The sequence below is a fragment of the Lissotriton helveticus genome, chromosome 9 (assembly GCF_964261635.1).
Source record: "Lissotriton helveticus chromosome 9, aLisHel1.1, whole genome shotgun sequence".
Lineage (NCBI taxonomy): Eukaryota > Metazoa > Chordata > Amphibia > Caudata > Salamandridae > Lissotriton > Lissotriton helveticus.
In genome coordinates, this window is record NC_136070.1 from 600473665 (window position 1) to 600499787 (window position 26123).

General features: G+C 45.4%; 1 protein-coding gene across 2 annotated transcripts in view; it reads left to right on the forward strand.

The window, feature by feature from the left end:
• Positions 1–26123, forward strand: part of LOC144781655 (uncharacterized) — a 196511-nt gene that overhangs the window by 129294 nt on the left and 41094 nt on the right. For both annotated transcript variants that reach the window (XM_078660620.1, XM_078660621.1), the window contains exon 8: positions 7524–7622. In XM_078660620.1, the coding sequence (XP_078516746.1) occupies positions 7524–7622 (99 nt within the window). The remainder of the gene's footprint in view (positions 1–7523; positions 7623–26123) is intronic.

Here is a 26123-nt window from a genome sequence, read left to right on the forward strand (position 1 = left end):
GTCCTCCATGCGCCCGGTGTCGGTGGATTCCGGCACACCCGTTACGCGGATGTTATTGCGCCTACTACGGGTTTCCAAATCTTCGTTCTTTGGGGCAATGGCGCGCAGCAAGTTCTCCATCCGTGCCAATTGTGTCGTATGACCCGCAGTGGTGTCTTCATCGTCAGAAATGCGCCGTTCGGCTTCTGTGAGCCGCTCTTCATGTTTGTCCACGTTGTGCACTATTGCGTCCAGTCGCGAGGACATGCGATCCACTTTGTCAACTACTGTGGCAAATCCTTGTCTCATTTCCTGCAGGATCTGCCTCATGTCAATGTCTGAGGATGGTTCGCTGGTGCCTGGTCTGTTGGCTCCGTCCGTTGCCGCATCATCCGAGTTCGGCTTAGGCCCTTTCTTTCCTGTCACTTCAAAGGTGAGCTTAGGCTGCCTGGTGTCTGGTTTCCCCATGGTTACGCCACTCCTGAGTGGTCCACAGTCAACCGCGCGCGAGCGGCTCACAGTCGTCGGCAGCGCCCCACTGCCAGCTTGCAAACTATCGCAATGATTGTCCGGTGGTGCTTCGGTTGTAGTAGCAGCTTTTCTACACTTGCCTCAGGAGATTAGCCCCAGGTGCGTGCCCCTATCAGTATTGGGCCCAGGCTGCTAGCGTGTGGTCGCGCCCGCCCGCCTGTTGCTTCTGTGGGAGGGGCCTTGTAAATAAGGCTCAAGCTTGCCTTCACTCCCGGTGTGGTGTTCCTCCCAAGGGGGTGTTGGTACAGTAGTTCTTCAAATAAATTTGAGGCTTCTGTTGCTAGAGTCTTAGTGAGCATTAGAGGGTGTACAGTATTGTGGAAGCCAATGGCTGCAGCGCTCAGTTAGGGGGGGGCAGTCCGCGATGCTCCGCTAGTCTCTTGATGCGAGGAGCTGCACAGATCTCACAGCGCACCTCGTAGCGCTTGCTGGGAATCACTAGTTTAACAGCGCTGACAGACGCAAACGCCTCGGCACTCGCGGCTTCCAGGTCCCAGCCCCGCATCAGCTGCCCGCGGCCTACTCTCCGCGTGGTAAGCACCGGCCTCGCGTGTCTCAGGCAGCCGCCCGTACTACGATCCGTGGAGTACCAGGGCCAGTCTCGGCGGAAAGTTCCAATGCTTGTATCTTTTGAAAGCCGGTCGGATGCACCTTAAAGTTTCACCGGAGCTGGCCAGACCTCTAATACGCAAATAGGCACATTTAAATGGAAGTGCAATCCAGTTTATCAGGATAAATTACAGATGTAAGATTCCGGGCAGCAGGAGCCTCACCAACTGGCGGCCATGCTGCTCGTGCGCCCTCTAGCGACCCCTAGGGCCCCGCCTTATCCCAATCTTTGTCATTGATAGGATGACCCAAATCTATCTCCCACCAGAGTTTGTTTGGTATGGGGACGTGTAGATAGAGACAGTAGTGATCGATCTAGACCGGGAATAAGCTTGCCACTCGTGCTCGTGTTGAAAACCGTCTATATGAGGAATGTGGCCCTTTTCTGTCAGTCACACGCCAAGTTTAATAATAGACCATCCAGCTCTTTAAATTGTTTCAGAGGCAGCTTACAAGGTACATTTCTGTAAAAGTAAAGATAGCATGGCAGCATTATCACCTTGGCCAATGCTATTTGGTCTTTTGTTGTGAGAGGAAGCGACCACCAAACGTAGACATGTGACCAAAGTGATCTTCCTACCCGACTGAAATTCTCTTTGTTACATCCGCTTCAGCATTAAATCTGTACCCCCAAATATTTTTAAGTAGATGCTACTCACTTAGGCAGAGTAGTTACAGAGCTGTCCCACATTTGTGAGGTTCAGGGTTGCAACAAATATATGCTTCTTTTCCCTAGTTCACCTTTCGCCTAAGACTTTAAGTTCCCTAATCACCTCACCAATGTTGATCTTCGCTTCTCGTAAATATAGTAATAGGTCATTTGCTTTGAGTGAAAGCATGTCACATGCTGCACCAGTTGGTATTCTCCGCTGTCAGCCATTCTCTTGCAGTCACGTTGTAAAAGGCTTGATTGCCAGGGCAAATAAGAGGGGAGGACTTCCCTGCCTGGTTCCTGGTGTACCTGATATTTCTCTGAGATAACCCTGCCATTCCATAATTGTGTTGTAGGGAGTTTGTAAGTACCTTTAATCCATTTATGGAAGGCTACACTCCAGGCGAAAGTATTCCAATACCTTATGGAATTTCCAGCAAAGGGAGTTTAATGTCTTCTCCACATCATCTGACACTACGGCCGCATTGGGCCACTTGTGTAGGCAGACTCCACTATCTTAAATAGTCACCTTCATGTTTTGCCATGTATTATGGCCGGTTATGAAGCTGAAATAGTTGGTGTGTACCAGAAGCGGCATATGAGGCAGTAGCCTGTTAACTAGACTTTTTCCCAAGTGCGTTATGTTCCACATTCAATATGGACAGGGGGGGATTTGCTGATAATTCCTTTGGGGCTTTACTAGGTTTTAGTATGACCACTACCAGTGCCTCGTGAGTTGTTGTGTGGGGATACATGGTCAAATGTGCTGCTATAGAGTATTACTGACTTGGGTGCTTGTAAGTCTACAAAGGATGCGTAGAACTCAAGAGGTAAACCATCAACCCATGAGATCTTCCCACACGGCAAAAGTGATAAGCAAAATTGATATTGTTACTTTCACTTCTTTTGAGGAGATTGGACGCCCTATGTCTATTAAGTCCTGGCATGTAATTTCAGGCAATGAGATATCACAGATATAGTCATTGATAATGGAGTCTGGGCCTTCATTGTAGATAGTGTACACTTGTTTATTATAATCTAAGAAAGTTCTGTTAATGGATTCTTGAGATGGCTGCAAAGGCCCCTTGAGGTACACAATTATCGTCCGGACTCGTTTATCTGGATTAGTCAGCCATGTCAAAAGATTGTTCAATGTATTCCCCTGTGTGATGGTTTGACCAGTATGCCACACAGTCCACATTACTCTGCTAATGAAGTAAGCTTCCTGCAAGGCAGTGATGTACTTTTCACCTGCAGCCATCTTATTTTCAAAATCCAGGAAACGTCTGTCAAGCTTGTCAAACTGTTGTGCTATTTGCTTTCTGACCCCTAGAGTCATCCGTATGTAGTGTCTCCTATATGTTAGTGTTAAAGGTTTCCCAAACCATGGAGTGGAGGCAAAATATACAGTGGCTGTCCTCCCCTCAAATTAATGTTCTAGAAACTCCTTCAAGGATGCAGAGAAAGCTGGGTCTTCCAGCGCATCCTGTACTAATCGCCATGTGGTTATGGGGTATGTGCCTCGCCCACAGGAAACATGTAGCACCAATGGGTTGTGTAAGGTGGATTTTGTAGAGCGTTGCTTATCACCGTCAGGATATCCAGGTGCTGAGTAGGTGAGTGTAGGGGCGTGATTAAGCTGGCCTAAATACCAGCAGTCTTGATGGTCCTGCAAGAAGACTAATTAAAAAGCCAGGCCTTCAGCTTCTTGCGAAATTCAAAAAGTGAGGAGGACAGGACACCCTGATTTGCTGGGGGAGCTCATTCCAGGATATGGGGGCTTGCTATGAGAATGATCAACCTCCCGTTTTGCGGATGTAAAGTGCGTGTGCAAGTGAGAGTGATGCTGAGCAGAGTTGTCTGATAGGTTGGTGAAAGTGAAACCAGTGATTGAGATATGAGAGTCCCTTTTTGTATAGTGACCTGAATGCATGTGTGAGAAGTTTAAACTGGAAGCACTTCTGGTCAGAGAGCCAGTGGAGCTCTCTGAGAAGTGATGTGGTGTGGGTTCCGCTCTTGAGGTAGAGGAAGAGTCTGGCAGCGGCGTTTTGGAAGGTTAGAAGTCTATAAACAAAATGGTTTTGGATGCCGGCGTAGATTCGGATCTATCTGATGGTACATCTGGTGTCCAGTGGGAGCCACTTGAAGATTTTACGCAACATTCGGGGGATGTGGAAGCATGAGGAGGTGATGGCGTTCACCTGGGACTTCATGGTGTGGTTGATGTCCATTATGATGCCTCGGTTCCTAGCATGATCGATTGAGGTGAGTGTGGGTCCAAGATCGTTGGTTCCCAAGATGAGCTCTTATTTTTGAAGATCAGCTCTTCAGGTTTGTCATTGTTTAGCTTTTAGCAGTTTTCTTTCATTCAGTTGGCCATGCTGGTCATGTATTGTTTGAAGTTTGTCTTGGTGGTGACATTGTCATCTTGTGGTCTGATATGGTGCGACTTATTCCAAAACAAAATGTTTTCCTGTAAGCTCTTGCTCATAGCTAAAGGATTCACCTTTCACCATTCACCTTAGGTCCACCAGCATTCATGTACCGATTGTAACGGTATTCTAGTTAAAACAGGCATGTTCCTGCCAGTTTTTCTCCACCTCCTCAGGTGCTACATTATTAAAGAACCTTATTCCATTGGCACATGTTTACTTTTATTTTTGTCTCTCTCAGGCATCAGAGGACTTAAGTACAGCATGAAACCAAAACATGAGCCTAAAGGCAGGGGGGCACACAACCAGTAAAGGAGAAAGATTTGTAAGGTCTTATAAAACTTTAAGTAGTCATCCAACAGCCTCAACTCCAATTGAAGGTCACTCAAGACTTTGGAATGAGTTCCTTTGTCTTACCTGAATTGTCTTGAGCTTCCTTGTTAGCTCTGCACCATTAGGCACCTTAAGGAGGTACTAGAAACCTCACAGTTGTATGAGACATAGGTTTAGCTATTCAGATAGCAGTAGGCAAACTCTGAAGTATCAAAGCAGCACTCTTTTCCGACATGTAAGTGCTGCATTGCCTTATTATTGGGGTTCTTCCTCGTATAGTTCTTACATCTCTTGGAGATAATTCTGTGATGTGGCATGATACATTTTTTCTTCAGCCTTGGCTCCTGTGCTGCACCCAGTCTCTACTTTCACAATTAATCTTGAGCAGGCCAAAGCTTCATTTACAATTTGTCAGGGCCAAGTACAGTGTAGACAAGACCTGGTGGTTCTTCTAGCTCCACTATTCTGGATACACCTCTTTAGTTGTTATGAGAGGCCAGTGCACTGTAGCTTCATCATTTGCAAGCCACTGCACTGTTCACATTGAAAAATATCCTCTGTGGTGACCCTGAATTCAGTCTTGGCATCTCATGTCCGTCTCACTTCACTCCATGCAGAAATCCTTGTACGCGCGGTGTTGTGTAAGTAAATGCCTCTCTTTGCATGATCTCTCCCAAAGTTTTGGACTGATGCTACTGGTTTTCGACTCTGAAGGTACACGGAGTCCTGCCAAACAGGCCTCAATGCCAATATCAACCAATTGCTTTCCTTTCTTTGAAAGATCATTGCAAAAGGTGTCCCTTGTGAATAAAATCTAGGTAAACTCCCTCCGGCCGCACTAGCAGTTCACCCATGACTACACCTCAGCGTAGACACATCTACCATCAAAGGGACAACACTCTCCAGATCAGATAGTCTTTTGGCACTGATGGACGTCTTTGCAGCTTTCATCTCCCTTTACCACTAAATTACACTATTTCACCCTCCACTTCCCTCTCTCCATAGGTCAGATTTCTAATCCCCTGGCACAAGGGCACCGTCAGTGCACCAATACGAATGAGAAGTCCAGTTGGACTGCAGCTCATACACAACCCTCTGAGCAATACTATGAAGGAAGGAAGTATTTACTGGTAACAATTAGCCTCATAAAAGGAGTTCAGGGACACAGTGAAACACCAAACCCTCTTTCGTCTATGAATAACACCCTCTAAATAGCACTAAGAAACAGGGCTTATATTTAAAAAATATATATATATATAATTTTAAATCCTAATCCAGTGCATAAAGTATGATTGGTAACCAAACAGAATGCAAAAATAAATGCAGCGAAGCAGGTCATGATCAGCAAAAACTGCAGGAACATTTCTAACATGGTTATTGAGTTTTTATCAGCCTAATGCCATCAGACTATTTCTAAATACTACCCTAATTTTTAGTTAAGGCAGAAAATACCAAGTCTGTGCTCAAGTTTCTGACCTGTACACACAGCATACCTGTGTTTTCATTATTAAATGGCAAGTAGTTTATTCTCTATCATAGCTTGTTCTGGGCTGTAAACTTAAGAGCAACCTGCTGAAGACCACTTCTGCTTGATATTACCTCCAACAGAGGCTGGTTGGTGCTGCAGACAGGCATAATCTTTTATATGATAGTCCTAGTGCAAAGTCCTTTTTTGACTATGGTTCGATACCATTTTTTATAGTATCTGATCAGATGTTATCTTGTATTATGTAAACAAATGCAGGACGTACACACACTAAGGCATTAACAAGACTAAATAATCATGGCTGCAAATTTATCATTTCAATTATAGTATTGATTATAGGTAATCGGCATTATAAACAAAACACATGTCATCCTAGACAATAAGCAACGCATGATGCAAACATGTCTATGCTTGTCTTGAAATCTTCACAGTTTCACTGAAAGAAACAGGAGAGCCTGAAAACAAGTACAGAATAGAAATAGTAGAGTTAAATGGAACCAAAAGATGGGAATAGAAAAGCTGGAATGGGAACTGCCACCTTGTTCACGGCTCAAGCACTGTTTAATACTCTTAATTGAATAGAGTTTTACGGGTCATCCTAGCCCTTCCCAGTAACCTATAACATCCCCTCAAGGCTCAACCCTTTCAATGCTGATCTTTATTCTTTACGCAGAGTCCCTTGGAGTTCTACTACCTGACAAACACAAGCTTTCCCAAGTACACGGATGATACCCCGCTGAACCTAAAGGTCACAGACCTGTTATGATATGGCCTACATAAAGGCCTGTCCCACCAGCATCCAAACCTGAATGTTCAGAGCCTACCCCAAGCTGAACCTGACAAAGACATAACACATTCTGTTCACGAAAGGCAAAACATCACCAGGTCTAGGAATGGATTGGTGAAATTAACTTGTATGACTTCATAACACAACTAGTTGACCATGCCTGGTTGGAGAGCTTACAGGTTAATTCTGCTTCAGCTTCACTAACCACATCACTCATTAGACCAAAGCACCCAATGTCCCTGTTCCACAATTTGAAAACCTTCCTGCCAGGAGGACGACTTCCAGACTCTGGTCCCGTCTCACCGCAATGGAGTTAACACTTGGATGTTCAACTCCCTTACCTCAGCATTGGTTCACATACTCTCTGTAAGATAATCAGCAAGCAGTATGCACTATTCCGAACAAATCCATGACTCTAAGAATGCCTTCTAAACATTCTCTAATATGCTCTTATTTTATATTGTTGATCTGAAATTATTACGAGACTCATTTATATGTAAGCTAGCAAGTAAAATAAGTCACCTAATCAGTGAATACATTGTGGAGTGTCTTCACCGAGCTGTTTTAGTTCAACAATAGTTGGGGTGTGAATTAGATTCCTTGTGATCTGCTTGGATTCTTTACTCTGCTTTTAGACAGCTTCTCCCTTGTGCTTCTTGAGCACCTAATGAGAGTTCATATCCTTACAGTTTGTTTCCCTTTTACATTACCCAGGTGCTGCACAATCTTTGAGGCCCAGGGAGAGAAGGAAGCCGGACGATAAGTCTACTCGTCATATGAAGGCTGCTTGGAGTGTCCAGTTGCTTGAACTTGGTGAGAATGTGATTTTTCTGTTATTTGTACATATACCTATTGTGACATACCTTATTTTGAATGTTGTTGCTTTCCGAGCTGTCTTCTTTACACTTTTTGGAGTGTAGGCACTCAAGCACGGCATACATCATTAAACTTTATTCCATCTTTATTCCATCTTCCAAAAGTAGATCATAAAAAATACACATGACAAAGGCACATAATAAAAAACATGATAAAGTATGCAACATTAAATACATTGAATTTTTTTAAAACAAACAAAAAAAATTCCACTATATAAAACATTGAAAACTTCAGCTTGAAGGAGACAAAAGTGCATTAATCAAATTTCAGCGGCATATTGGAAAGCCAAGAACATAAAGTGCAGGTGTGCTTGCAAAAGCTACATTTAGAACTGAATTTCTCCTCCTGTGGGTTACTATGCATATCAAAAACAAACAACAGAGTGCCAGGTGTCATGATTGTTCAATCGTAAAAACATAAGGCAGCTTTTTTACTCTTGGAAAATGTGTACCTATGTGACAATGGCAATAAGAATCTCCTTGTTAATGGTAGGTGGAAATTACAAAAGAAGTCAGAGTGCAATAGGGACTGGCTTAATTGCTCGTCGCATGGACAGATACCTATGTCTGCAGTAGAATATGGTCCTAATGGGAAACATAGCAGCCAGTGAATCAAGCCCAGCCTAAATCTGGTCAATAATGTTTGCTTATACACATTTGTCACATAAAGTAAGTAGGGAGTGATTTCAGGTGTCATCTGAATTATGCAATAATCTCTTACCACACGTTTTGCCACCTCCACTCTCTCCCTAGTGGCTTGTCTGTGCCTAATAAAACTGTCTTGGACCGAATATTTATCTTTTTTTAGTAATAGGCTTGGGATTCTCGCTATGAATTCACGCAGACCAGGGCTGAAAAGGAATCTTTAATATAGTTTAACCATGGAATGGTCAGCCCATGACTGCAGGAAAGGCAGTCTCTGATGACAGCCCGATTAAGCTTGGCTTCCTTGTTCGCCTGGATTGAACACCAGAGGATCAAAGGGGCTGCGTTAATGGTATCTTACATGCACTCCATGCCTAATTTCTGATGCAAAGGGAAATGCAGCGCAGAGTGGGGAACCCTCAACAGTCCACGGCAAAATGTATTCTCCTCCACCTGGATTGCCCCAACAACCCCAGATACCCATGCCATACGTTACTGGTGGGAGACATTTCTGGGTATATATCTCTCAGATTGGAGCAACCGGTTTCATGTCAATGCAAGTGGCAAGCGAAAAGGTGATATCTAATGCTCGAGTAAAGCAAACTATTCTACTCCTTAGGCAGGGTGACCAAGTACACTTACCATCAAAATCCAGACCAAGGTATGGAAAAGAGTTCACCCGTTCAGTATTCAACCACTTATGCTTAAAGTACGGGATTTTGTGTTTTTTGGGGCCACTTACCATAGAAAAGTTTTTGTGAAGTTGGTCTCCATTTCCAGACCCCTCATAAATAATACAAAACTTGAGATTTAAGACCATTAGACCATCTAGCAAGAAGGACCGCATCATCCGCCTATAATATCGCTGGCACAGCCTTCTGCCCAATGTGCGGTACGTCCGCCTTAGCAGATACTAATGTTCTTTCCAGGTCATTGATTTAGAGTAGGAAAAGGATGGGTGCTAGACCCCTCAATTCACCTTAAAAGATTCAATGGCCAATGATTTTGGCCATTGAATCCAGAAGGGATATCTGACTATACCCCTTTAGGTCATGGGCTTTGCCTTTTAAAAAAATAGGGAAAATACTTGAGGTGAGCAAAGATGGAACCACTCGAGCACGGCATACATCATTAAATATACGGATGAGCATTGTGGTCCAGAACCCTGGGTCATCCCTATGACCCAAAGTCAAGTGATACACCATCGGGCCCGGTGCCTTTTTGCTGCAACTATTGAGGATAGCTTTAAACACCTCTTCCTCCCTAAATGAAAGATTGGCACAGGAGGAACTAGCCATCTGCTTTACTTCACTTTGCCCACTACTAGGTGAGTAGACAGAATAGAAGTGCACTAACCAGGCCTCTGCCGTAATGTGGACGGTAACTTTGTTGGTGGACGTGGAAGGAGATAAAACTGACCGTACTGCCTTTCAAAGGCCTGAGAGTCTTTATGCTGACAAAGGCCTGAGAGTATTTCTGCTGACAAGCACCAACTATAGCCTCCCATTCCTCTTACTTTATGACCCACTTTATTTTTTTCAAAGCCAGGGTGTAAACCTTTCTACTGGCTGCAATTGCAACTCTACAGTCTTTATCAAACCAAGATTCTGCATGAGTAGGGGCCCGGGCTATATGTCTTGTCTACTGCCATTTCATCTGTGATAACAGGGCAGCAAAATGATTTAGTATTAAACTGGGATGTCGAACTTCAAGTTGCAACGTTCTCCAGTGCCAGACAATGGCTGGTGACCTGGGTCATGATTAGCTTCATATTGGCAAAACACCATACCAACCTGCGCCTTTTGTGGCTCGTCATTGGCTAGATCTGGAATTTGCATGTTGGCACTTAAGGAAGGGTGCAATTTGCACAGCAGTAGGGTTGTGGTTGCTAAATACCAAGGTGAGGACCTCACTCCCCTTAATGGGGGAAAACAAACTTTTAGGCATGGAAGACGTTATCTATGTTGACCCAGAGCCCCTCTCAGTAAAAGTTTGAATGACTTAGGTGGAAGGACTCCGGCCACATTTACTAAGTCGCAATCAGCCAGCGGGATGCAAGATGCAGCCCCTACCATCCATTGCATTGACATCGATGAGATCAAAAATTTGTTGGTGATCAAGGAGGCAAAAAAAAACTTTCTTGGCATTAAAATTGCATGCCAAAAGCAAGTTCAAAGGACTTTCGGTCCTTACATCCTTTTCAGTGAGAGCTGCCCTTGTTTGAGAAGTTATTATTATAAAAATTTGCCATGCAAACCCTATATTTCTCTTCCCACTAAAGGTTAAACGCCTGATCCTCAACCTGTTCTGTGGCAATGGGTGAAATTGGACAACCAATATAGACTTCAAACCAGGCTACCAGCCCTCCTTTGGCATGGCCAGCGGGTGAGGATAGCTCAGGGAGGCAGCAACACATGTATCCATTGCATACTTCCTCATTCACCTCCCACGTGTCCTGCATAAATGCTATATCGTAGTCTAAGAGGAGGGAGTGACAAATTTCTATTTGATCCTTTGAGGTCAGGCAAGCCATGTTCCAGCAGAGCAAGTTAATGTATGAGCAGCACACTCCTCCATCAGTTCTGTACGCACCCACCTAGATTGCCCTTCACAGGACTTTAAGGAACAATCTAGGACAGGTTTCACACCCAGAAAATCAGGATTAATTAGTAGCCGAATGCATCCTAGTGGTATCCCAGTGGAGTGTCCACAGTCCCCAGCTCTGGCATGACCACTCTCCATACCATGCTGTCTATCATTATCTTCCAGCCCTGCAAAGGCCGCAAATCTGTCATGCAGAGGTAGTAATGGAGGGCAAGGGGGCCTCGCAGATACATGACTAAATGCCAGTGGCCCAACAGGCCTCCCAAATGCCTGTAAAAAAACACAGTCTCTCTTTGGAAAAGTCCCAATAGCCGCACACATTTATATTCAGCCAATATATGATTTTGTTCATAAGTCCCCTCTTTGTTTCTGAATCATCAACTGGTGGGCTGGATGCCTTTGCTAGCACAATTATGTATGGGTATGATTCTGGAGGAAGGCCAATCACAGGAAGGGGGTTCGAACTAGGACATCTGCTTTCAATCCGCTTAATGAGAGAGGCTTAACCCTCGCTCTGCAGCACCCTGCTCAGAGCTGGTCTGGTGACAGCAGCCAGGGTTCTGCTATTGACGTCTACTCTGACCACAGGGTTAGGCTCCTGGCATGACGTTATTGGTGGTGCAGTATTGGGTGGAAAGTCGGACTCAGCAATTATCTCACACTGATATTTCTGGGATTTCCGAGTGCAAACAGGGGCCCTGCTATCGGCCAACTTTTCCAGTTAGGCTTCAAGGAGGCAAGTTGGTCATAAACTGGGTGTAATTTGGCGTCCAACAGTTCACATAGGTGTTTGCTCATACTGTCCCACAAGTCGGCCAGTAGAGCAAGCACTTTCACAGGCACAGACTCTGCACCAGCCCTCCTACAGGTTGCCGGTTTGACCTTGGGATCTGTGGGTTTGAATTTCAGGGCTTTGTCCTGCATTTGGCAGTTGATCAGATATCTAGTTGTGGGTCAGGAGAGCAAATGATATTGATATATTTCTTATCATGTGCTTCTCCCCCCCACCCCCCACCTCCCCCCCACCCTCAACAAACTGCTGCAAGGAGATCCCTTATCGGAGTGCACAGGTTAACAATCTCTCCCACAGTTGGTTTCGGTGCATAAGCTGGGAGTACCCCAGGGAATGAGGCTCAAGACTACTAGGCAAAATAGGGTGAATATCTTGGTAAAGAAGTGGGAGTAGATCAAATTCCTCAGAGGTGAGCGAAAGGTGACACTTCGCCAGTTTGATTTCATTTAATACTTAGTCCTTTGCCCGCACCAGAAAATTGCAATGGTGAAGCGTGAATGCGGGGTGGCCAGCAGGAACCCCAGAAGGATCTTCCTTTTGCCCATGGTAATGCAAACAATGAAGCCTCAACAAATAGAACACCAACGCACCACAGGAGGAGGAGGATTATATACACATTAAATGGGTAAAAGCCCGCCTCAAAATGACAGTGTGCAGAGTTAAGAGGGCAAGAAAGGTGCCCCAGCCCTGCCTATTCTAGGCTATGACTAGCCCTTCTTGGCCTGCTCTTCGCTCGGGTGCACATCTGAGCCCATCCCACACTAGGACGTACTCCCACCCCACCTAGGCCAAAGTTATGATGCGGGCAGAGCATGCTCACAGACCGGCCTAGGAAGGCGTCAAACGCTGCAGGAGGTGTGGGGAGCTTTTAAGCGCATTTTCCACCTGCAGATCCCTCCTCCTCAATAGTGTGCTGGGGGGCGCAGTCCCACCGAGCTGGGGAAAAGTTATGATGCAGGCAAAGAAGGCTCACAGACCTGCATAGGAAGGCGTCAGGAAAAATTTTAAATGCAATAAAAATATTAATAGTGCACGTTCTCTCTAGTGTCGCTTGAATCATTCCTCATTGTCTGGCTGGGAGTCCCCTACCCTTACGAATTACATGAAAAGGCTGGAGCTCTCTAATAACGTTTATTTGGTAATACATTCATGCCATCGAAAACAGCCCAAACTTCAGCCAGTATGGTGAATGTACAGCACTTCCCTAGAAGCCACTGTTGCTCAGATTTCTACCATACCTTGTGTATGTGAGGGAGTCTCATGAAACCTTGCTCTGCTCACTTCAGACAAGTGCTCATTTCGCTCTTGTTTTCAAATCAAGTTTACTCTCCTCTTCTCCTACTAGTGAATATTGTTTGGGGATTTCTTTTGGTATTGGGGTAATACATTTTGACTTTGGCTTAATCATTCAAAGAAAAGAAGTCCATGGTCCTGCCCTGTGCCATTTATGGGTTAAAGATTATTTTTGATGGCCCTGAAAATGTCTTTAAAGTCTCTGCCACAAACCATTAGCCAAAGGAGTGCTTAATTTGCCACATTTTTGTTAAGAGAGACTTGGAAGCAGGGAAAGGCGTCACTATTTTACCCTACAACAACCTCTGATGATGTCCCCTTTTCAGGCCATTACTTCTGACGCTGTCCCCATTGCATTCTTTGAGACAGCACTTGAGTGAAACAAACTGGACAGTTTAACAAGTAAAGTGTCAGTTAGAAGCAGCTTCTACTGAGGACCAGCCTTCCACACCCATAGAACCACCTTCTAATGGGGCTAAAATTCAGAACAAGCCTCCTAAACCTCCAACCGAGAAGTTCTAAGGATTTCCTGTAAATTAGTGTCATTGAGCCAATGGCTTAAGACAGTCAGGTGCTACTGTGTCTGCTTTCACCTCTGCACCGTCTCTGCTTTATCATCTACCCTGATGCTGCCGAACATACACTGGTTAGTTCCCTTCTTGTAGACATTTATACTGTTTTGTTGATGACTCATTCACCCCTGCCAAATCAGTGACTATTAAAAATAAAAACTGGTACGAAAATAGATTGCCTCTTTACATGGAGAGACAGTGTCTTAGCTAACTGTGTACACATCCCCACACACATGCTTGCTGATCCTTTGGCAAACATCTGCAATAATGAGAAAGAAGAGATTGAGGGGGACAATAATAACACAATCCTCCAACACAGCCAGAGCTGAAGAGCCTATCTCCCAATCAGCAGGAGACACTGGCCAGACTTCTTAGGAACGCAGTGTTACCTGGATTGGGCAGCTGGCCGTGGCCTCCTCAGAGCACACACACATCCTAGTGGTGGCGGGGTGGAGATGTAATCAGACCAGCTTGTGCATGACTCTGAGTTTCTCAGGCAGCTGTATGGCGAGCAAAAGAGGTGAAGCGTCTCGGTAGACTGAGAACAATAAGGGGAGCTGAGCAGGAGCGGTAGAGGCACACGCTGCCCGCCAAAGATGGTGACTTTCAAAGGAAGACTGGGAGTTGAAAGCCCACTGTTGAGGTAATGGTGGGGGGTTAAAACTAAGCCCTCCCGGTGTTGCGGCCCAGGCATCCACCCAGCAGAGAGACTAGTGCTTCAATTTAAAGTAAAAAGGGTAAATACATTTTCCCTGGTATTAGAAGAGGAGAGCACCATTAGGGTACAGCCTCCCAAAGGAATTGATGAGCTCTATAGATAAGGTTGAAAATGAGGTAACCCGTTATAGGTTGCAGTCTGGTTGTTGGATCCCCTTGACATCCGACAAATGTACTGTATGCACTACTTTGAATTCCTCACTCCAGCTTATAATTGTCAAAAACTATACAAGGGAACACCATCTACATATACCTTCTGAGACAGTGGCCAATATTAGCATACTTTAAGAGGCTGCTGGGCTGTAATTAGAGCATTATGGGAAAGACCCCACTTGTGTTAGAGAAACAATAGTCACAGTCAAATCATACCACTGGAACAGCCGTCAGTCTTCACATTGGAAAGAACACTGTCAGTGAGAGCCATCTGGTGATAAATAACCTAAACTGCCCTCATTTGCTTTACCCAAAGGGTGACATAAGGGATGGAATAGGAAGGGAGTCTAGATTCGCAAATAACAAAAAGAGCACTAATAATAAAGCTAAGAGAGCCTGTGAATGATATGCTAGCAGACAAAGCAACCAAGAAAGCAACGAAGAACCTGGACCTTGGTCGCCAAGGGTCTCCAAGGAAAAAGGTTCAGAACCACAACTAACTACAAAAAATCCTAATGGAGGTAAGGATGGGAATCCTGGCCATTAGGACTATTTAAAAGTCCTGCCGCCACAAACTGGAAGGACTTTAAGAAGGCTTGGTAATAGGGTCAGTGACCTGGAAAGAGAGTTGGGCGACCATTACAAGAACACCATGACCAAGGACCCTAATTGCATCTCTTGAGAGAGAAGTTGGAAGAGCAAGAGGAGCCAGAAAAATAATCTAGACACAACAACATCTGAATTATGGGTCTACTGAGTGCCAAAAGTGATGACATCCAGTCATCTGTTCATACACTTTGGCATTTCATTATGGGCCGCCCCGAGGATTCTCCCATTAAACTCTATTGGGCGCATATATAGATGGTAGAAAATGCGCAACAATGACATAAAAATGTCCTTTTACTGACAGTAGATGCTGAAAAAAGACTTCACAGATTTTATTGAACCTACCACAAACACAAAATAGCCTCACTGAGATTCGGACCACAATTATTATGGGGATCTTGCTAGTAAAACTTCTAGGCAAACTTCAGGGTAAACAGTTTACCATTCAATGATATTTTAATCCAGAGAGGGACCAGGCATGGTTGCCCTCCTAGTTAATCTTTTATTTGAACTCCCTCTTTCTAGAATAGTATACCCAAAAAAATTATATTGGAATGAGATTTTGAGGCGATGTCTTAAAATGCACTATGTTTGCTGGTGACATCATGGCCTCCTTTATGGACCTGGCACACTTGTAATGTAGAAGCCATCACACTAAAAAGCCCTGCAGAGCAGTTAACAACATATAATGTAAACGTTCCTATTAGATGGGTGTCTACATAGGTTGCTACCTGGGAATTCAGATTGCATAATTGATAGGACAAATTGCAGCTCAAAACCACTTCTGTTTTTGAAGGAACTACAGAACCCTCTGAAAACATCACATATGGGGAGTCTCATCACACAAAAAGAAGTAGGAGTGAAAAGATTACTTATAGTGTTATATATATGGCAAAGTCATCATGTTTGAAAAACTGCCCTCACCCACACGACTGTGGCATGCTTCATCATTGGGCTGCTAAACACACCCCTGCGCAGACCAACACATGAGGTGTAGCAGTAGGATGCGGGTAAAAATACAAACACAAAGGAGAGTAGGGTTCAATTGAAGAGTAAGTTCAGAAAGGGATGTTAAAACTAGCTCAGGGATATCAAATTCCCTATTTTATTTCCGGACTCCCTAGCCAGGATTAAAAAGGTCTAACAACCTAGAGCATGGGTACTCACAAACTTTCTCTCAGATGCCAAATATACAGTGTGGTTTGTGTCCGAGGGCCGCACCAGTGGGGGTGGGGTCAGTGGAGTAGGGGGCGGGGCTAGAGCAACAAAAAAAACTGTGACCATGAGGTTGATCACAGGTCCCTGCAGCGGACGCCTTCGTCCACTGAGCCACCAGACCTTGCATACACAAATATCTCTCTCTCTCTCTCTCTCTCTCTCTCTCTCTCTCTCTCTCTTTCTCTCTCTCTCGCTCCCTCCCTCCCTCCCTCTCTCCCTCTCTCCCTCTCTCCCTCCCTCCCTCCCTATGTCTCACTCTGACTGTCTCACTCACTCTGACTATCTCACTCTCTCCCACCCTCACTCCCACCCTCTCTCTCTCCCTCTGTCTCCCACCCTCTGTCTCCCACCCTCTGTCTCCCACCCTCTGTCTCTACCTGCCTCTCCCTTTCTCTGCCTGCCTCTCTCTTTTCTCTGCCTGCCTCTTCCCTTATCTGCCTGCCTCTCCCCTTCTCTGCCTGCCTCTCTCCTTTCTCTGCCTGCCTCTCTCCTTTCTTCCTTTCTCTGCCTGCCTCTCTCCTTTCTTTGCCTGCCTCTCCCTTTCTCTGCCTGTCTCTCCCCTTCTCTGCCTGCCTCTCTCCTTTCTCTGCCTGCCTCTCTCCTTTCTCTGCCTGCCTCTCCCCTTCTCTGCCTGCCTCTCTCCTTTCTCTGCCTGCCTCTCTCCTTTCTCTGCCAGCCTCTCCCTCCCTCTGTCTCCCTCCCTCTGGGACACGCCGCCTCAAAACGCCTTCCCTGTCGACCTCTGGTGCTCTATGTTGGTCCCAATGGTTGTGATGTCACTGAGCACCAGGCGGGGGTTGCGTGGCTCTGGGTCTCAGTTGAATGGGCTTGTGTCCACTGCACACCCTGGTCCCACCTGTTAGCTTGTTGGTCTAGTGGGGTTAGGTAGCAACCCCCTCCTCCTCACTCCTCAGGTTGCTGGTGTGGCCCCCTCCCATGCTTCACAGGTACGAGCAATGATGAATCACTGCTTTACAGGAGGGCACGCCACTGAGATGCAGGGAGCACTCGCGTCGGGCTGGGACATCCCCCATACCGGGCTATTGGATGCTGAAACTATGACATTTTACAATTCAACACCCTACCTCTGACATTCCCGTTTTGAAAAATGAGCATGCTTTTCTCAAAGTGATTTTAACCGGGACTGGCAACTTTAATACATTTTATTTTTCATTGTCTGTTTTTAAAATATGTATAACTATGTACTTTTCTTACTCTTAACATTTTTTGAATATATTTCAGGAGCTAAGCATACCAGTGAGTCATACAATGTTTAGTTAAGAACTTGTAAATAAACACACATATACATTTTAATTTCTTATGATAATATGTGATTGTTTTGTAGCATGTATTTTCATTTGTATTTTCACATGAGGTAGAGTTGTTTTCTGCCACTCAGAATATATTAATTATGACTGTGCCTTGTAGGTGCTGATTACGTGACCTGGGTTCATAGACACTTGTCATTTCAATGAAAAAAGTTTACGGCTTTAAAGGGAGCAGGGGGTCTGCATGGATATGCATCGTAGAGCCCCCAGACTTCTCAGGGCGATCTTCTCCCAAAGGACCCCTCCTACCAGCTGCACTGGCTGAGGCAGCTTCCAGGACACACACAGCCGCACTCGAGAAATTAACAGGTCTTTTAAAGACCATTTGCATGTTAATGGGGCTTTGTTGGCATTTCACCTCTTCTTGGCCCCTGCAGCTCGACTCAATCACTGGAATCGCCCTGGCCCCGCAGCAGAGTCTCTCAGAGTTGCGCTGCTGAAACACAGTGTTTGCAGACACGCTAAACATTTTTTCCAAAAACACGGGTACAATGTCAGCAAGGTCCGCGGGCCGCAAAGGAAGGCTTGTCGGGCCGCCACTGGCCCGCGGGCCGTACTGTGAGTACCCGTGACCTAGAGGATAATGGTGAACATGGTAGATTATGAACCATTCACCCTTCCTCTCTGCAGATAATTCAACATGTTTCAGCCGGCTATTGTATCTTCCCTGGCTTTCTTCAGGACTGCTTGATCCCTGTGATCCTGCCCTCCTTTCCTACCTTAATAAGAGGATTGAGGACTGACCCTAAACTCGCGTATGGGTCTTGTATTCACACCTCGAATCTAATCTGCAAGTAAGAACATACAACAAAGTCAAAGAAATGTGTGCAGGAAATCATTCTTATGTGTGTGATTTCATAGAAACATGCTACTCTGCCACCTTAAACTTAATCAGTGCGTACAGCTCATTACATACTCATTTAATTGCCGTATGTTGGGACAGTGTCTCTACAAAACGTTTAATCAAGTTAGTAAGTTTAAAATTCATGAAATAACAAATTATTACTCGGAATACACTACCTAACTAGAACACCCCCCAGGACGTATCTTTTTCCATGGAGAAATGAAGTGAAACCAGCCAGTCTCACAGCGTTTCACAGCAGTATGTGCTCGAAAAGGTGTCGGAGCGAGGGAGGCCCCTTGTAGTCACACACTAATTTAAAATAAGTGGATAGTGCATGAGACCTTGGAGACAGACACTTAGAAATATATAAAGTCCACTATGTAAGTCCTTCGTCATCCAACATTAAAGCCTTTGTTGTTAACTCCCGGCATATGGGAGACATCCATAGCTCTAACCATGCCTCATCGCATCATGCAGCATCTAATAGCACGTGAATGCTGGGAAAACGTGCCAAAGCTTAGATCTTTAATGGAGCCAGCTCGTTGCCTCAGTTTTGGCCAAAACCCCCGGTGTTACTTGCTTATTTCATCAAAGTGAGCCTGCCTCTGTATCAGTGTGTCTCCGTGCGCCATGCAGGTTCCAAACACATCAATCTCCTTTCATGGCGTCTCTGCTTCACGTCACATGATGGCAGGAGTGGTCACATGGTGCGGGAACTGCCGTGTTGGAGGCTAGAACGCAGGTGTTTGTAACATGAAGGGGGAGTGTTAGGACCTTCGTGTTGGACCGGATCTTGACATCTGTATGGGGAGTCTCACCTGGCTTGACTGGGTAATGGCAGTGAAAATGACCATAGTGCAAAGGATTCTTTATCTATTCCAGACCATAACACTGTTGATTTCTTACTCATTAATCTGGCTGTTAGAAACCACAGTCAATAATTTTGTTAGAAGACAACCCCCCCCCCAAGAATATCATCCAAATTACTCTACCTTTTGATGTGAACAGGAGGGCAGGCTCTCCCAAATGTATTTTCCTACCATCGGGCAAACCAGTTGCAATTATTTATTTGGTTGTATGCAGTGATGCTTTATGGACCATAGGAGAGCCGTTGTCTCATTCTGGTCACTTATGTGGTTAGCCAGAAAGCATAGAAACTGGGGTCTTAACTAGCCACTGCTGACTAGAGCGACGCTTCACATGTGGGAAAACCTGTTGGTGGTAGTCAATTTCAGTTTATTTCTTCCGACTATTCACTGAAATGCTATAACCTGGACCTTACACCAGGTGTCTTAGGAGGAGGGTTTCAACTATAGCTAGATAAAACTGCCTTCTGCTGGGTTCTGTGTTTAAAATACAGGGCAGAAATACATTTGTAGAAGTCAAAAATGTATTTGATACTTAATGGGGCAGCACTCTTCCATGCATCCAACAGTAAAAGCTAGGGCTCCTTGAGAGCTTTGAGAAATGGGCTATGGGGGCGTGACCATGACATCCACCTCATCGCTTCAATAGCAACATCCTTCTGGGAGATTGTGGGCCAGAAAAGGTGGAAGAGGGAGTTTGGAAGGTGGTTGGCAGTGGGAAGTTCTGGACAGTCTTTCTAAGTCGTGTCCCTCTTGCAACTTCTGCCTTCAGCAAAAGATCTCTGAAACCCGCCCAACTAGCTTTTAACAAGACTATGATCTCAGCGGCTCTTATTAACGCCTGGTCCATGGTTAAACATGCAGCTGACATTTTTGAGCTTCTCTCTGATGGTAAACTTGATATTCTATTCATTACTGAGTCATGGTTGAAGGATTCCTGTGCCCCGGTGGTGGAGAATGCTATCCCCAGAGGCTACAAAATCATCCGAGCTGACCGTATAACTGGGAGAGGCGGTGGAACGGCAGTGGTGTTCAGGGATACCTGGTCCTTTTTAGGTCTCGCTGGAATAGCATCCGAAGGATGCGTCCAGCTGGAGACATATAGCTGCCCGTCTCGGGGGAATTAGGGACAAGAGGGTGTTACGAGCTTTTCCTGCGGATTTGGGTGCGCGAACGCGCACGTCCAGCCCCGCGCCGCGCCGTGCACATCCCCGGCTCCGATTTCTTGTTTTGACCGCGTGAGCGCGCCTCTGGCTGCTTGCAGTCTGTGCGCGGTTTCGCTTTCTGTTAGAAGCAGGCACGCACGCACACGCACACACACACACGCGCGCGCATGCACACGCAGGCACACACATGCAGGCACACAGCCCCCCCCCCTTTTCACACATGCAGGCACACAGCCCCCCCCTTTACCTCACCGGAGTCGGACTCTGGCTCGCACCATCTGCCAAGGGAGCCCCGCAGAGCACTCGAGCTCCTCTGCCACTCTACCAAGAAGCGGAGCTCTCCCCATAGACATGGGGGCCCCGCAGTCTCCCCGCTGGTCTTCACCCGGGCCCCCTCCTGGGACCCGGGACTTCATGCGGCACTTCTCTTCTCTTCTCCGGGCTCGCGCTCGTCAAAACGAAACTGGAGTGGCGCGCATGCGCAGGCAGCCCCCGCCCTCCCACTCCTCACAGGCCGGCAAAGAGCTGATGGCAGCGCAGGACTGGTTTCTGTCTCTTTTCTGTCCCCCCGGGACACCACGTAATGTTTTCTAGTTCTTGGGCTAGTGCTGCCCACGTCACATGACCCACCTCCCTCTCCTGCTAGTATCTCCACACGCCGGCCCCCAGCGTTGCACCATGCCACCTGCCGGCTTTATTACTCTGTTAGGCTTTTGATTGCTCAGTGTGATCCCACTGGGTTTGTTATTAGCAGACTACCCACCCACCTTCCCTGCCAAGGTGATGCATAAGGGCAGGAGTCCCCTTATAGCCATACTTGCTTCTCCCAGAGAATCACTGTTCACTCCTCTTCAATTCCCTCTTGGCTCTGCCCTCAGCTGTAGCTCCGGCCGCAGAGCCGGTGTTAGCCTGTGCCGCTGGAGAGCCTAGGAGAAGATTCGAGCTGGGAAACGGTGGCACGAGAGCCCGGTGGGAGCCGAGTCCAGAACAGTGGAAGCCGGGCCCAGCGGACAGTAGATACCTTGGGTGGGTGGGAGACTGAATTTGAGCGGAGCAGAAAGCAGGAGCATATCATATTTTTGAAGGGAGCAGAGCCCGAGCGGGGCAGCATGCTAGGGGCTGCGGGGAGCTTCATTGGAGTTTTGCACCGGCTCTGAGTCACTGTGTATTATACATCGAGAGCGCCGAAATATGGATGCCGGCATGGAGAAGTGCAGCACCCTCAGGGGCTTTCCAAACCATCATCAGCGACATGAAGGTAAAAGAGGCTCCTGCGTGCTTCGAGAGGGGTTGGTGGGGGGATGGGCGCCTCTCCGGGGACAGGATGCAAGGAAGTTCTCTTTGGAAGTGGCCCACTCCATGTCTGCTTCCACCCACACACTTGAGCTGTTGTGCGGCATAGGGCCTATTAGCAAAGGTCCCTTTCTTGAAGCAGGGTCTGTGGGTGGTGTAATTTAGAGGGAGACTGTCCTCGCTCGATGGTGTATTGGATTAGTTTCTTGAGCCCCCTACCTTCAACTCATTTATAGCTCTCTCTCACTCTTCTTCAAATGTATAGCCCTATTGCATGCAGCTCTTCGTTGCTTTGTAGCTAGAATACCACTTCATAAGGCCCATGCATAGGAGAGTACATGGGAGGACAGAGGATCTTGAAGGAGCGCACCTGGAGCGGAGGGTTCTTAATGAGGTTCTTGTTCGGGAACCCAAGGCTGGTAGGGGATATATTTTTTCTGGAGTTGTTGGGGGTCCTTTGGGAACTCTCTGGATATTGTGATCAGGGCGTTCTCTTGAGGTAATAATCTCGGGACTGGGATAGGGACAGGCCGGTCTGGCGTGGTGGGAGATGTACTGAGACAAGTCCTGGTTCAGAATCGGGAGTTTGTGTATCTCCTTGGGACGTGTCTGTCCTCACGTGTAGAGAGGATTTTGTTACACTGGGTGGTTCAAGAGCCATATCAGTGAAATTCACTATTTCTTTTGCATTTATATGTATGAACAGAGCCAGTTAGTGTTGTCTCTATAGAATTCGGAGGTTATGTAATTGTTTGTGACAAAATCACGTGCTGATTTTAGTGCTGTTGAACAGCGCTGCCCCACAGAGTTTACTCTCTCCAGCTGTGAGAAGGGGGGTCCTTGTTGTGGCTGCACTCTGAGAGCATAGGCAATATAGCGCCACCCTGGACTGTCCTCGCCCCCTCCTTGCTGTGCCAGTTCTCCTTTCTTTTAGCTTCTCCGGATTCCAGGCCGAGATTTCAGCCTGCCTCCCCATCTCCAGGCTCAAGTTACACACCTGTACACTAAGCACAGCTGCTCGGGGCTGTGGCCTGGAGAGGCTGTATGTGAATACAGAACCCACCTGTTGCAAAACCCTTCCCGTGTGGGAGTTGCACTGAAGAACCAGCCATCTTGGGGTGTCACTCGCACCGTGCGGTTAGAGCGCTGTATTGTACTAAATCAATCTGGGAGAAACTCTTTGCTATCGTAAAAGTTTGCCTCATGCTACGCAGCAGCTTGAAATCTGGTGGTTCTCCAGGGGGCCATTAAATCATGCAAACCTGGCTCAAAAATATCCCGGCGTGGTGCTGAGTTCAAACGCAGTTACTTCCCCAGGTACTCTGTTGAACTCTCTTGTGCTTTAGCCGACATGGATTGAACGATCTATGTCCTGTATGAGTAAGTGCTTATCTTAACTACAGCTCTCTTGCGCTCAGTATTTTCCTGGAAAGGATGACTGCAACAACTGTAGAGTTCAAATTCTCCCTCTGAGACATCATGTAACTTTTTTTTTTTTTTTAAAGCGCGACCCCTTTTACTCCGTTTTAGTTTCTAACAGAGCAATCAGCTTCTGCAGCAATACACTTACCATTTATTTATTTTTAATACTCACGTTAAAAACCATACTGAAGTCTATGCAGCATAAAATGTAATATAGGTAAATATTCTTTCTTCTACTATAATATCTTTGCTTTGCTCTGCTAGATCCAGAACATTAACACCTCCATCTATGATCTGTTTTACTCAAATTGTATGCGCTTTGAAATTACTGTATGGAACTTACTAAGAGATTTCTGGTTCAATGAATATCATTACGGTCAATCAGTAAAATAGCTTGTCGGGTCTACAATGCAATAGGTCTCTTAAACGAGTTTAAGCTATTGGCATTGTAAACAACAATGCCTTTTATTTATGTTTTAAAAACGAAAACGAAAATAAAAGGCATTATCATTTGCAATGTCAATAGCTTAAACTAGCGTAAATGCGAGACCTATTGCATTGCAAATGCTTGTTTAGTGAGGTGTCAGGCGAATTGGGGGATGGCGAGGCTTTGCATTTCACCCTCATTTTATCCCCTCATTTCACGCTGGGAGGTACGCTGGTGTACCGTCCACCTGGCCCGCCCAGTGCTTTACTTAAAGCTCTGGATGATGTCATCATTCCTCCCGCCCTCCGCTTCTCCAAGTTCTTACTCCTGGGGGATTTTAATATTCCATATAATCAATAGAAAACGGACACTTGTAACCACGTTACAAATAGATTAGTTGGATCACCCTCATAAACGCCATGTATACTTTGCGGTTTATATCGTTTTTCCGCCCCACATGTGCGTTATGGCATTGTCATTGGGTGTTCCAAGTTCGTGCTATATGCCAGCCTGAGGCAATCTCTGATGTAGCGTAGTAGTGTCCAGAGATCTAGATGTGCCCCCAAAAGGGAGAAGGATATCTTCACATAAAACAAACGATCACATGGTTTGAACTTTAATTGCCAAAAGTGAATTTTTGTAATTAAAAACAAGAGTTTAATTAAAGATTGTTTTAAGGGATCTCTTGATATCACTTTAGAAAAGGTCGACATGTTTCTGTCCCATCTTGCCCAGCCGGGTCTAAGGGACATTCGTCAGGACAAACTCACAATGTGAAAAATATTTCACACAATTTGTGTCATATATGGTGGGTTTTTTCTTACCACTCTGTTTCCAAGTAGGTATATAGTACCTGTAGTAAAAAGAAACATGAAGAGGCGTGGGGGTACAATTATAGCACTCATAAGCAACTCTCTATTTGAGATATATAATGTAAAAAAAAAAAATTGCTGCATTAAGTACGGACTTGTGAAAACACTGCTAATAAAGACAATCATGTTGTGCCATGGAGAGGGTAATACTAAAGAGTGACTCGGTAATTGTTGTTCAATGTTTACCAAACGAGGAAATGGAAGATTGTTTTTTATCCTCAATCGCTGATTCACTCAATCTAAAATATAGTAATCAATATCAAGTTATGATAAATGATCTAACTTTCTCACTCGGGAAGCCCCGCGATAACTACTGATGTTTATCTTCATTATGTATGATGTTAAAGTTCGAGATATCTTAAAATTACCTGAAATGGATTGTTATCACGTTTCCACAGGGGCGCAGGACTCTCTGGTCCTAAGCTGAAAATAAGAACGAGGTTTTTTAACTTTACCATACTTATCGATATAAGGGTTTCAATCCAACGTTGATAACAGATAGCCTCACCCGCACTTCGGAAATTCCCCGCGTCTGGTGCTGGCTCTGCCCCGGACGTGGAGCTTGATTTCCGGCTTCCTTATATTCGGATCGAGTTGTTATGTTTGGAAATAGAAAGAGGACTCCGAATATAGATAGTTTTTTTACGTTGACTTTCTATTTTCAAATATGATGGGACTGGTAATTATTTATCTCTGTTGTTACATACAGATCTCATCACGATGTGAATTTAAAAGAAAGATTCGTAAATGTGAATATTATCGTTTTTATGGATTGAGATCGCGCTATTGTTCAGGTATATTGGTCTTAATACAAAAAGATTTTTATAATACACTGGTTAGTTCGTATTTTTGGGAATTTTGTTTTATGAACATAAGGAGTGGTTCTCATCTGTCGGTGTTTCGACATTGGAGCTAGAAAGGGGACTGCTAATGTGTGAACATTGTCCTAGTGATTACTCCATTCTTATTGGAAACTTTACTTCGTGATGGCTTAGGAACGAAGTATATTCAAATATGTTGTGGTATATAGATAATGTTTACTAAAGGGGTTATAGGGCATCTGTCTATTACTCAAGTGCAGGAATAAATAGTTGTCTTTAGCTCTTGCAGCACAATTGGTTTTTACATATTTATATTCTAAGCACTGAGGAAAACACTTTTGGTTCCTTCTACTTTGTCCTGTGTAAGTGTGTCACATGGACTGCGGATTCAGATTAGTGGGATCTCAGAAAGGGATTTCTATGACTAATGTGGACTCTTCTCATTGTGCAAATTGATGCCAAGGTACATTATCGTTGAGTCCATTTTGGTGTGTTTTCAATCGGTTCACCCATCTTTGCTCCTTTTCAAATAGTATTTTTTCAGCGTTCGATGTTTTATCGTAGAGCATTTCTAGAACTGTCCATCTTAAATCCTCTGGTTTGTGGCCAGATTCAATGAAATGTGAGCACAATTTGGTGGTATTTTTCTTTAACTTGATGTTACTCTTATGTTCCCCAATCCTTACTTGATTTTTCTGCATGTCATGCCTATGTACTTCTTGTCACAGGGGCACCATATAATGTAGATGACATGGGTGGAGTTACAGTTAGTATGCTGTTTCTGTATCCAGTGCAGTGT